Source organism: Branchiostoma floridae, chromosome 18 (genome assembly GCF_000003815.2).
Source record: "Branchiostoma floridae strain S238N-H82 chromosome 18, Bfl_VNyyK, whole genome shotgun sequence".
NCBI classification, from domain to species: Eukaryota; Metazoa; Chordata; class Leptocardii; order Amphioxiformes; family Branchiostomatidae; genus Branchiostoma; species Branchiostoma floridae.
The window spans coordinates 6,549,079-6,561,564 of NC_049996.1; the positions used below are offsets into that span (position 1 = coordinate 6,549,079).

The following is a 12,486-nucleotide window of genomic DNA, read 5'->3' on the forward strand; positions in this document are numbered from 1 at the left end:
TACATGTATAGTATGAGATAGCATATATTCACATGTAGCATCTACACTGGTATCTACAGCAATTATATACAGCCAGGGTCAGGGTCAGTGTACACAGTCATGATTGTAAGGGTCACCTAGAGTTTTCTAAGTGTGCACATGTGCCGTGGCGAGGTCGCAGTGTTCGAAATAATTAATGTAGTTGCAAGGGACAACTTAAAAGGGACACACAAATCAACAACATCTCCACAGTAGAGCTTCGCTCCCTCATGGAAGACAAGTCTGAGTGGAGGAAAAGGATCCATTGCGACCCGTGATGACATCCCTGATGTCCACGTTCAAGGTTCAAGGTTCAAGTTGCATGAATAGCTCTGAGATATTACCTGGGGTCACTATGTAGGAATATGTTTGCATTTCTTTTTTTTTTTTTTATTAAAAATGATAATACAGTACTAAGTAATGTGTACCAGTCTGTATCTAAATGTTCATGTATTATTATATTAGTACTTACTGTAACTGTTCATCTTTCAGTTCAATTTCTGCAACAACCTGCCGTAGGAGCTTTGCCTTCTCCTCACTGGAAATAAATGATGTGTGAAACTACAACTATCAATAATTATTGAAACTAAGTTGTGCCAACAAAATTATTCTGTATATAGCAGAACTGGTGAACAAGGTATTTCACACCCTGCACATTGTAATTCTCCTGCTGAATGCTTCAAGCCCAAACTCAACCTAAGGTCTCTATCATTCCCATCATGTCCACACATAGGTGAGCATGGGGGAACTACATGAACAGTCTTGTAATCAGTTATAATTAGTACCAAAATGGTTTATTTCTTTGTTAATCTGTGATAAGATTTTACAAACATATGAGAAATGTATATGGCAATAAGCAGTATGCAGTTGTAATACATGTACAAAAAATGTTGAATTTGTATTCATTAAAGCCCCCTTCACACGAGAGCACGAATGAGCCTGAATGCCGTCAGAATGAATTTTTTTTCTATTCCTGGCAATTCCTGGCAATTCGTAGTGTATTCTAAACATTCTTACTGCATTCCAGATATTCGTCCCCATTCTTTTGGCTGGCTCAAATGTTTTTGGCATGTCAAAAACTTTCGAGCTGCATTTGAAGTGGAGAAATATCGAATGGCATTCAAAGTGTATTCGAAATGCAGTCTGACCGCATTCTACGGCGTTCCAACATTATTCGAGACATTCTGATCTCATTCCATGGAGAATCGAAACGGCAAGCCACTTTGAATCCTGCTCGAATGTGGACAAAAGAATATCTGGAATGCAGTAAGAATTTCTAGAATACACTACTAATGCACAGAATAGAAAAGACTTTTCATTCTGACGGCATAAGGTCCATTTGGAATTCCCACTCGGAATGGCCCCGAATGTGGCACAAATTTTACACATACTTCATTCCGGCTGGTTCTGCTTGATTCCTGCTAATTCGGTTTCCGTGTGAAGGCCCTATTAATGAGGTATTTTAGAAAATAACACCCACTTCTGGCGTTGTGTGACCCAGTGAGATTATAAGATATACAAATGTAATATTTAATATGTAGTTTTGAAGGAAAGCCAGAGTGGTGTTACTAACCTGTACATGGAGGAATACTCGTGTGCCTCCATGGGCACTAGTCGCTCAAAGATATCTGGCCCTGTAACACTTGTATCGATTGGCTGGAAAGGAAGGGCCTTCACTAATGACGCACCTGTTGAATAATAAGAACCATTATTTCAACAGTATCAGCATGGCATTGTGTGATCTGTCACATTTACAGGAGAATCAATGTAAAAGTGACACTCAAGTACAACACTTTCTTGGTCTAAATTCTTTCATTTTGGAGATTGAACCATTCAAAGACAATGGTGCATTCATCTTTGCATTGGCTCTAATTCCTTATTGGTTAAAATTTATCCTGTTACAGTGCCTCTATTGTCAACTACATTGTACATCATGGAAAAAATCCTTTTCAAGAAAATCACAATACAGTAACAAATACTAGACAAATCTCATTCTAGCTTTACTGAAACCATCATTACCACTTAACGTTACTACAATGTAAGACCAAAGAGCCAGAAGCAAATCTGTTTTCTTCCCCCACATTGACTTACCTTTTAGTTCTGGCATAGACTCGATTGGTGGAACTGTCTCGTGATAAACAAAGTCATTATCTTTTTTAGCTCCTCCATACCTGCATAAAGATAGGCAAAATACAGCAGACTTCACACTCTCTGAGAGAACATACACAAACTGGAACTGCTCAGAATCAAATCAAATCAACTTTATTAAATCAACATGTAGCAGTCATCCAGACTGAATTGAGTCGATTTTACAGGCTGGGATAGTACTAATGTATTGGCAGTTAAAATCAAGAGAAAGGTAGAATACAATTTCTAAAACCATTTCGTGTGTCAATCTTCTAACGACGTACATATCAACACAACAATAACAAAACAACTGAGTACATGTATATTGCACATGATTGGGGCGAACGATATTGCACATAGTGACACGGGGCTCAGACTAGGTCTAGTAAGTCTCTCGCTACCCTCGCCACAAACGAGTTCCTATGTCTCTCAGTACGGCTGACTGGCTGTTTGTACGACTTTCTGCGTCTCAGTTCATGTGGTGATTCCTCATTTGGTTGAAGGAAGACATGGCAGGGGTGCGAGGGATCTTTCAGAATCCTTTTCAACTCGCGCAGAGACGCCTCCCTTCACCTTGACTGAAGGGTTGGCAGTTGGTTACAGGGTATGCCACATACATGTATCTTGAGGCATGTCTTTTGAACTTTTTCCAAGTCATCTGACAAACAACGTGGGAGGCCACCCCAGACAGGGGAGGCATACTCGAGCACCGGGCGGATGAAAGATATGTAAATTTGCAAAAGAGCATCTGAAGGTAACCCAGCACGTCTCGCTACACGCAGGTGATGTATACGTGGTTGAGCCTTTGATTGCATGTATTCAACATGGGAGCCCCATGTAAGATCATTGCTGACCATTACTCCAAGGAGCTTGAATAAAGAGACCCTCTCAACGGGCTCGCCCCTTAGCGTAAGTGGTGGGGGTATTAGCGGATTTCGACGGCAGCTGATGACCATATCTTTTGTCTTTTTTGCATTTGCCTTCATTCCATAATCATTTGCCCATACATCTACTCTGTCAAGTGAGAGTTGCATTTGCCCCGGTAAAGATGCCATGAGGAATTCGGAGGTAGTAAGATCGTCCGCGTATTTCACAGGTGTTATGCTGGGCGGTATTCCAGGATCAAGGTTGTTCATTGCGATGATTAAGAGTGTCGGTGAGAGGATTCCCCCCTGAGGTGTACCTGCGAGAACTGCTTTAGCTGAAGATATGTTCGTTCCCCATTTTACACACTGAACACGATCACTCAGATAGCTGCTCAGACATCGCCATAGATCCCGTCTAATCCCGAGGTGTGACAAACTGCGGAGGAGACTTCCATGATCTATGGTGTCAAACGCGCGTGTAAGGTCAACAAACGCAACATGCACGTCCATCTTAGGATCATACCATCATACCACGATTGCGTTGTCTGGATGAGTGCTGATACTGTCGAGCGCCCCCTTCTGAAACCATGTTGAGAGTCATGAATCAGGTGATTTGTGTCCTGTAGCAACAAGTCCCGGAGAAACACCTCGTACACCTTTCCCAAACAGCTCGTTAAGGAGATGCGCCTGAAATCTTCAGGACCTTTGGGCCTGGTCGCCTTCGGTACAGGCACCACAAGTTCTTCTTTCCATTGTAAGGGGAAGATACCCTGTTGTAGGCATGCGTTATAGATATTGCACATTACAGGAGCAAGCTCTTCAAAAAAGTTGGATAGTAGCCATGGTGGTATATGATCCCCCCCCAGTGGCCTTCCGAGGATTCACCTTCTTCATCTGAAGTTTCACTTGCCCTATACTTAATTCTGGTATGGCTCGTGGTGATGGATTGTCAGATATTTCTGCAAAACTGGGTATGACTCTGTCCACATTTGACCACACAGACGCAAAGTGTTCACTTAAGTCTGTTACAGAGCACGCTGTACTGTTTGCTCTTGGCTTTGCTCAGAACATAGTAACTGTTACAGAACTCCTATACATGTATAAGAAAGAACTATTTTCTCTTAGCCAGTTTATCCTTAAGCAATCATGTGAACATCCAGACTAGACAAGGCACTTAACACTTACTTTCCTCCCACCACATCCATAGTGAACTGCAAGGCTTCTGAAATGGTGTCTACTTGACCCTACAGGGACAGGGAATATGTTTCAATTCAGTCCACATGTTAATATTTGAATGTGTTTATCCTAACATACATGTAAATATCAAGTATCATCAGTACAGGGCAATGTTTTAAGCATTGTTTTGAAGAACACATTTGTTTTGTATGGTCTGATTTGCATAATCAATCATTAATGATGACCTCAACCCACATTAGGTGGCAAACTGATGGGTTTTTCCTATTATTTACTATTAACACATTTATAGAAGCTGTCTCTTACTAAGTATGCAAATAAGGCCCTCATTTGCATAACGCAACTGTTTTGATGGTCTTCTCAAACCAAAGGATATTTTAGAATATGCGCCTTATGTATCAAATACATTTATGACATAGAGGGCAAGTTATGCATTGTACCATTCATAATTATTCAGGTTTTTTTCTAGAAAAAAAAGCTGATCTGGAATTTGGTATTGGGGTAGCTTTAGCACCAGGAATGGAGAATGGGTCACATAGACCAGTCCATTTTGCATACATAGGGGTATTCTAGAAGAGTCCATTCTTACATTGGGGGGAGGCAACTTTTTAAAACCTTCATTTTGGAGTGGGATGATGTTTTAGGATAAGTTTATTTCTGCAAAAGGTTGATATGGAACATTATATTTTTGTATTGGGATAGAGATGGATTGAAATATGCTATATTTGCTTATAAGCAAATGTCGGCCTTTCTAGTTACATACCAAATCATCTTAAAGATCCAGAGGTTTTTTGACTGATCGAGGTACAATGTAATTAATGTAACTTCCTAAATGAACACATACAGATAGAATATACAATGATATTTCATTAAGTGCATACTTACAATGTATTCCTATAAGAACATACCTTTGCTAGTTTAACTGCTTCAGTTAACTTGTCAAATGCACTCTTGTAGTAAGTGACCTGCAAAGTATGTTGCAAGGTGAATCCTATTTCAAATCGAAAGGTTCTGAGAACTTATTTGATATGAATAATTACTGTCTCTTGAGAGCTCACGAGAAGCATGAAAACAAGATGCGTGTTCGGATGTTATCAGTAGATATCAAATTTTGTAACAGGAGTAGTCTTATAACTTTCATCACCAGCAGCTGCAGAATCTACCACCACCACCACAGTTCAGTACTGAACTGGTACAAGTGAGGGTTGATGCACCCTGATGTAAATTGTCTCGACTGTCTTCCTGCCAAGTTATCACACTATCAGTATCACACTATCAGTATCACACTCTGGAATGTCAGTGCAGTAAATCAGACATCTGATGATGTTGGTGGGATCAACAAAATTCACCGAGTGTACAGTAACTCTTTGTGTTGGAACAAAGCTCAAACTTTGCAACTAAAAATGACTAACCTTTTCTCCAAACTTTTGCTGCTCGTCAGCTTGATTTCCCATGAATAACTACAAAAGAAATAATGAAAAATCAGCTGTTCAAAAGAGCACACATGGCTGTGAATTTTTAAACCAAAAAGTGATTGTTCAAAATGCGTGCAAAACGTAGCACGACTTATAACACAATGATTATGTTGTAGACAAGGTTTAGAAGACAGTTGAGTCTAAGAAAAAATGTTGTGTTTCCGGTTACATAGCTTTCTTTTGTTGACTGCTAACACTGGCAAGGGAAATAAAATTTTAGATCTGACATCATGAGTGATGAAAATGTTGAGAATTGTTTCCTGGCATGTTCTCATTTATATTGGAATAGAAAACTGTGCTTGTAAAAGGAGATGCCCTACCATGCCACGCTTTGTCACGCACTCAAACTTATGGCGCTCCATTGCTAGGTAGTTTCCAGAGATTGGTCAAGTTTTGATACATGAATTTTTAACACATCACCAAGAACATGCTTGGATAAGAAATACATTCATACGGTCCATGAAGCCGGGTAAGGGGAAAGAGCGGTATGTGACTGTATAATGTACCCGTATATGTACACCAGTACACCCCCCTTTTGTGGCCCTACCAATCCAACATGCACCGAGAAGTCGCGCCTCCTGGTGTAATGCTCTAGAATCCCAGATTTACACATGCTTCCAGTAGAAACTTTCGAATATTATCAATAAAGGATCACATAAACATGACTTGTACTTTCGTCCCTTATCTATTCCATGTTTGTAGAGTAAGTTAGTAGCATACTCTCACCTCTCAAATAGAAGTACCCCCTGGAATAAAAGTCCCCCCCGGACAAATCTTCAAAATCTAATAAAAGTACCCCCTGGAATAAAAGTACCCTCCGGAAAAATACCAATTGACATGTAAACTGCGTCCATGGTTCTTCTGTCCAAGAGAAGATGATAACCAGGTAGGTTCTTTTTATTGTTTATGTCTGAATACCATATACCATATAAGTTACTAGAGAGTCAAATCAAAGTTAAGAATTAATTTCAAAAGTCTGTAATCATTTCTACATACATTTCAAAATTTGCTTAGACTTTCTCAATGTTCCTCCATTTCCATGCGATGTTCAGAATACAGTACTCAATGTCATGGCAGTGGGAACAATGTTTACAATACTTCAAAACAAATGGCTACATCACACTGCCATAATCTTAAAATGTTTATCATTTTTGGCCATTTTAATTGGTTAGATTGGGCCTTGAAAAATGTCATATAGAGTAAAATGTTTGACCTGTACAAGGCCCAAAATAAAGTGCACTTACCCAGTCAGTGAAGCTTTTTATGTATAAAGGCTAGCTACAAATATCAGCACCTAAGCCTCTCTGCATCTCTTGTTAATCAATTCCAGAAATTTATTGAGAGAAAGAACACAGAACACAATTGTTTCACACGTCCCCCTACATGTCATATCGTATTGCTGATTCCTCTGCAGGCATTACCAGAAGATAGATAGAAAACACGTTCCTTGAGACCTGTGTAAATAGTGATACACACCAAATATGGTTTAATTTATGCATATGAGGCAGGTCCCTCCAGGGAAACACATTCCCACGGCTTGTATCCATAATGCTCCGCCCACTGCACCGGGGCCTGGCTAGCGGCAAAACTTTTTAGAGGCTCAAGAAACTTAGCCTGATTAAATCTCGCTTATAGCAGCCCGCCAAACATCCGCCGGCCCACTATCAGCTTGATAGAGAATAGCCCTTAGTCAAGGGAACTGGGTTTTCCATATATGGATAATGTATGTAATTGCCGGGAGCCCACCAGAGCCTGGCTTTTGGTTGCTATGGACTGGGGTGGGTTGCTATGTGGTGATTGTCAGCATCACACCTCTTATCTGTAGTTGATCTCTCTGATCTGTGCCACTTGTACTGATGGTGGGAACAGAGTTCTACTATTATAAAATGATGTCTTTTTAACAACCGCTACACCGAAGAACTAATGTGAAAATTACCCTTCAATACATAGAATAGCATTCATTTACTAATAGGTAGATGTGCCTGTGGCATAACTTTTGATGTGCCAATCATTATAGGAGGGACATATCATGTTCTGAGAAGTTTGACCAAGGAGGTTGACAGGCTTCAACTGTCACAACAACATGGCGCATTTTTGTGAACCAACTGTTTTTCTGCAGTTCTCTGCCTATATAGATTTTAAAAAATGTACTTTATGCCAAGCTTTCGTTGCTGGCCACATAAAATCTCACCACCAGGCAAAATAATAGTTCCAGGAAAGTCTGCGCTCCAAGATTCCTTCAAGTTTCTTGAAATCCCCACAACTGGCACAAGACGTTGTTTTCCTATTAAACACAAACATGCCTCTGCTCCCATGGGTCCTTCACACAGAGAACCACAGCCCAGCACAGACAATGGGAGAGGCAACTAGCCCGCCCACCGTCTGGGTGGTGGAGACATGCTAATATACGGTTTCCACGGTAATGGGGGCTTGACCAAAATCCTGGCTTGCCATTGGTGTTGGTATTTTCTACAACAGTTCCCCCAGGTTATAGCTAGTGGAGCACAAACTCCGCGGGGAGGGGCCAGTTAGAGCCCTGGACAGCGGAGTTTGTGTTACACAGACTACAAGAAACTTGACTCCGCCCACTGCACTAGACACTGCACTGCACCAGCCTGCTGGCAGACTAGACTCCGCCCTTTTGGGGGTGTTGTCCAGTCAGGTTTACTTGTGGGGAGGACTGACGGCGTTGGGATTTTCCAAAACATAAAACTGAAATCAGACGGAAATGACAACAATCAAGTCTCGCGCTGTTTGTACCGACGAATTTCTGCCGTTTGGGAGAATTTGTGGCCTCAAAACTCATATCACAAGGGAAGCAAAGTTCTAGTTGTTGTTTTTATGTTCAATAATTCTTATGTGAACAAATGATTCTTCCGCCTCCCTGCCGATAGCGCGCTTGAAACACGGCCAGAAATTCCCCGTGCACCATGTGCTGGTATGACGTTTTCTGATCAAATTGTTTTGGTTTACAATGTAAACAGGGACTGTCAAAGTTGTTTAAATAAAAATTGCGTTTCAAAACGTCATTGTGGCGTCTTTTTTTTTCTCCCAATAACATCATTTAATTTATAGCGTTATAGCAAGATCGACCGATATGTTACGAGTACCGGCAGCGCAAAACCACTAACATAGGATCATAGCGGCAGGGAAATCCGCACTGCCTCGTCCAAAAAATTCTTAAATTTTGAGCAAAAAAATCGCGGAAATATGGGCAGAAAACCCACACTTTTAATATTTCTGGGGTCCCTGGTTAGTAAAGAGAGCCCCAATTTGACAAAAATAAAATAAACGTACCGTCTAAAATAAGGACGTACCGGGTGGATTTTGAGGCGGAAAAAAATAAACGTACCGGTACGTTTATTTGAGAGGTGAGAGTATATTATAGCATTTCATGGACGGCCTAGCAATCTTACAAGCCGCCATAACGTTACAGCGCAGCAAACACTGCGGTACGGATGGTTTTTGCTTCATGGAACGTTCCATCATGCCCTATAAATCCCGAACTATGCGTGTGATTTTTGGACATAGTCAAGCATCTAAAACACAAAAACTACCATTGAAATACTTTATAACTATCTTTCTGTTGCAAACAGCGCTCAGTCTTTTCATTCTGCCAACCAGTGCGGCACGATTAGTCCAAAATCGTATCAATGCCATGTTGTGTTTACATGGTGGTGGTCACATGACTTGTGACAAATCACAAGTTCGATAAAAATGGCGGACCCGGGGGCAAATATACAAAAGTAACTGTCTCCTCTGTCAGCACTGGAACACTAGTGCTGAAGTGGTCGTCAGCACTGGAAGTCCAGTGCTGAGCCGGCGTCAGCACTGGAAATCCAGTGCTGAGGCAGCTTCAGCACTCGAAGCCCTCCTGTCAGCACTGGAAACCGAGTGCTGAGACTACAATCAGCACTGGATTTCCAGTGCTGAGGACATTTCAGCTCTGGAAATCCAGTGCTGACAAATATTCCGCACTGGAAACCGAGTATAAAATGTATGAAGTTGGTGAAAAGAACTTTGTAAAAAAAAAAAAGCGATCTCTTTACCACACAGATAGACCAACTGTTAGTTGTCTAACTCTGACTACCTATTGTTTTTTAAATGATGCCACTTTGCCGCACAAGAAGAATGTGTCGTCCACCTGTAACTACCTATTCTTTGTTTTGTTAAAAAAAAAAACAAGCGATCTCTTTACCACACAGATAGACCAACTGTTAGTTGTCTACCTCTGACTAAAAAGACACTACTTTGCCACAAGTAGAATATGTGATTTGTTGATTTGAAATTTTCGTATCAATTGACCAAAAGAAACGAAACTTGAGTGCCATTAACTGTATACACAATTAACAATATCACAAGTGTCTACTCTAGTCTAAAGCTAGTAAAAGCTAGTGCCACGCAATATCTGCTTGGAAATAGAATAACACGCACAGATATATCTAAGTCTAAAGGAAATAACTCAGACAGCCGTACGGACGCATGCTACACGAATATTACATTCAGCACTGGAACGTTCCAGTGCTTTATAAACGTCAGCACTGGAAGCCCAGAGCTGAAGTTTTTACAGCACTGGTGTTCCAGTGCTGAAAAGTTCCCGAGCACTGGTAAATCCAGTGCTGAACCCGTTACTTTTGTATATCAGCACTCGGTTCCAGTGCTGACGGCGGTTTCAGCACTGGGTAACCAGTGCTGAATGACCTTTGCACTGGCTCGCCTCCTCTCCGCCGCGAGTTCAGCACTGGTACCCGAGTGCTGATGGCAGTTCAGCACTGGAAAACCAGTGCTCGAAGAAGTTCAGCACTGGAAATCCAGTGCTCGCATTGGTTTCAGCACTGGAATTCCAGTGCTGAGGGAGCTTCAGCACTCGAACAAGGTCGTTCAGCACTGGAAAACCAGTGCTGACGTTTCTTCAGCACTGGAAAACCAGTGCTGAGGCCGATTCGACCCATTGATTCAGCACTGGAACACCAGTGCGGAACCCGTTACTTTTGTATACTTGCGACCCGGGGAGTGTGTGAAAATGGCATGCCGTGCACATGTTAGCCCCAATTATCCAGCAAGAAAGACACTGTTTCTACTGTGGTGTCATGCAGGGATATTATGAATTTTAACGTTACACTGAATAATTCTTCCGTGTTGAAGGCCATGTTCGTAAGCTGTTCGATCGTCAATAAATTTCCCATCAGAGCGGTAAACTCCAAGCAAATTTACAAGTCGTGTTTATGTGATCCTTTATTGATAATATTCAAGAGTTTGTACTCGAAGCATGTGTAAATCTGGGATTCCAGAGCATTACGCCAGGAGGCGCGACTTCTCGGTGCATGTTAGATTGGTGGGGCCGCACAAGAGGGGTGTACTGGTGTACATATACGGGTACACATACATATATATATATACCGCTCTTACCCCATGAAGTCTTCGCGATGCACATTACAAACGGTGAACACTGTGAGACATTTTAGCATAAGCACCAGCTGATTTTGCGCTATGTCAGACAGTGTGCTGTAACTTTTTTTTATTTTATTCTCATTAGCAGTTTTAGGCCTCGACAATTTGATTAGTTGGTTGTTATGTAATGTTTTACTGGGTAAAGATCTCGCAGGCGACAAAAGTACCCCCGAATTTCGTCCTCGTTTCAAAATTTTTTACCCTTCAGTGCCACCTATTTTTGGTGAACACATGCGGCGATCGTGATTCAGCCCCCATTCTCAATTTTGTGCTGCCATCTCTGAGAAGCATCTCTGAAACAGGAAACTACACTAACTGTAATTCACTTTGTCTTCTCGGTGCCAAACTTTCACGGTCTGAGAAAATTTAAGTTCTTCTCGGAACTAAATGTTCACGGTGAAAGAATTATTTGTTATAATGGTCACCAAGACGAATTATCTGTTATCGGTAATGATAAATTCATGTTACAGTCGTCACAGTGAAAACAGTGAACATAAAAGTACATTGAAAAAATCAGGAATTACAGTTGTAACTAATGTGATCAGTGACACTGACAGTTGACTAATGTTACACAATTGACAACTAAAACATAAAAAATGAATACATATCAAAGTAAACTTACATGTGCAATACATGTGAAGTAGTTGATTTTGATCTGTAAAAGCCTTTTCCACTCCTTGTGATGTTTTGTTCCAATAATCTGTGTGGCATCAGGAGTGTCAAGAATTCTCAAACCTTGTGTGTAGAATGCCACAACCTGCAACATGCAGTGATATTCAGGTGTCAAAAATGTCATAACAACTACAGCACTAATCATACTACATGTAGGTTGCACATTGTACAAGCATCCGACAATTTTAGAGCGTCCTCAAGGCTAGAGATATTTCCCAACTTTCCTGTTAAGGGATGAAGAATATTCAATGTACAAATGAATAAGGCCATGTTGACTTGATTATATGAGTACAATGTATATCAATGAAGCTATGTTTTTCATATGCATAATGATGAAAGCTGCAAACTCACAGTTGCGCAAACTGATATCTTCTAATGATCTGTTACAGTACAGTAGTAATTAGAAAATAATAGTTTTCATCTTATCAAAAAAATCATTTTCTGACAACTACAGATCATTAGAAGATATCAATTTGCGCAACTGTGAGTTTGTAGCTTTCATCATTATGCACATGAAAAACATAGTTTCATTGCAGTGGTATGTACCAAAGAGCTGTGTTTTCTCATAGAAAAAAATAATATCAGGGGCAATAAAACCTGATGACATCATCCATATGGTCCAAAAAAATCAGATATAGGATTCCTTTATGCTCATCTATCAAAATTCGTTACGGCTCCATTCT

At 40.8% G+C, this 12,486-nt stretch overlaps 1 protein-coding gene across 7 annotated transcripts in view; it reads right to left on the reverse strand.

The window, feature by feature from the left end:
* The window catches only part of LOC118405908 (tyrosine-protein phosphatase non-receptor type 23-like), a 76,378-nt gene that overhangs the window by 28,724 nt on the left and 35,168 nt on the right, over window positions 1-12,486 (reverse strand). For all 7 annotated transcript variants that reach the window (XM_035805740.1, XM_035805738.1, XM_035805742.1 and 4 more), the window contains 7 exons: window positions 11,754-11,888; window positions 5,618-5,665; window positions 5,114-5,170; window positions 4,197-4,255; window positions 2,110-2,189; window positions 1,592-1,706; window positions 491-556 (listed from right to left, as the gene is read on the reverse strand). In XM_035805740.1, coding sequence (XP_035661633.1) covers window positions 491-556; window positions 1,592-1,706; window positions 2,110-2,189; window positions 4,197-4,255; window positions 5,114-5,170; window positions 5,618-5,665; window positions 11,754-11,888 — 560 coding nt within the window. The remainder of the gene's footprint in view (window positions 1-490; window positions 557-1,591; window positions 1,707-2,109; window positions 2,190-4,196; window positions 4,256-5,113; window positions 5,171-5,617; window positions 5,666-11,753; window positions 11,889-12,486) is intronic.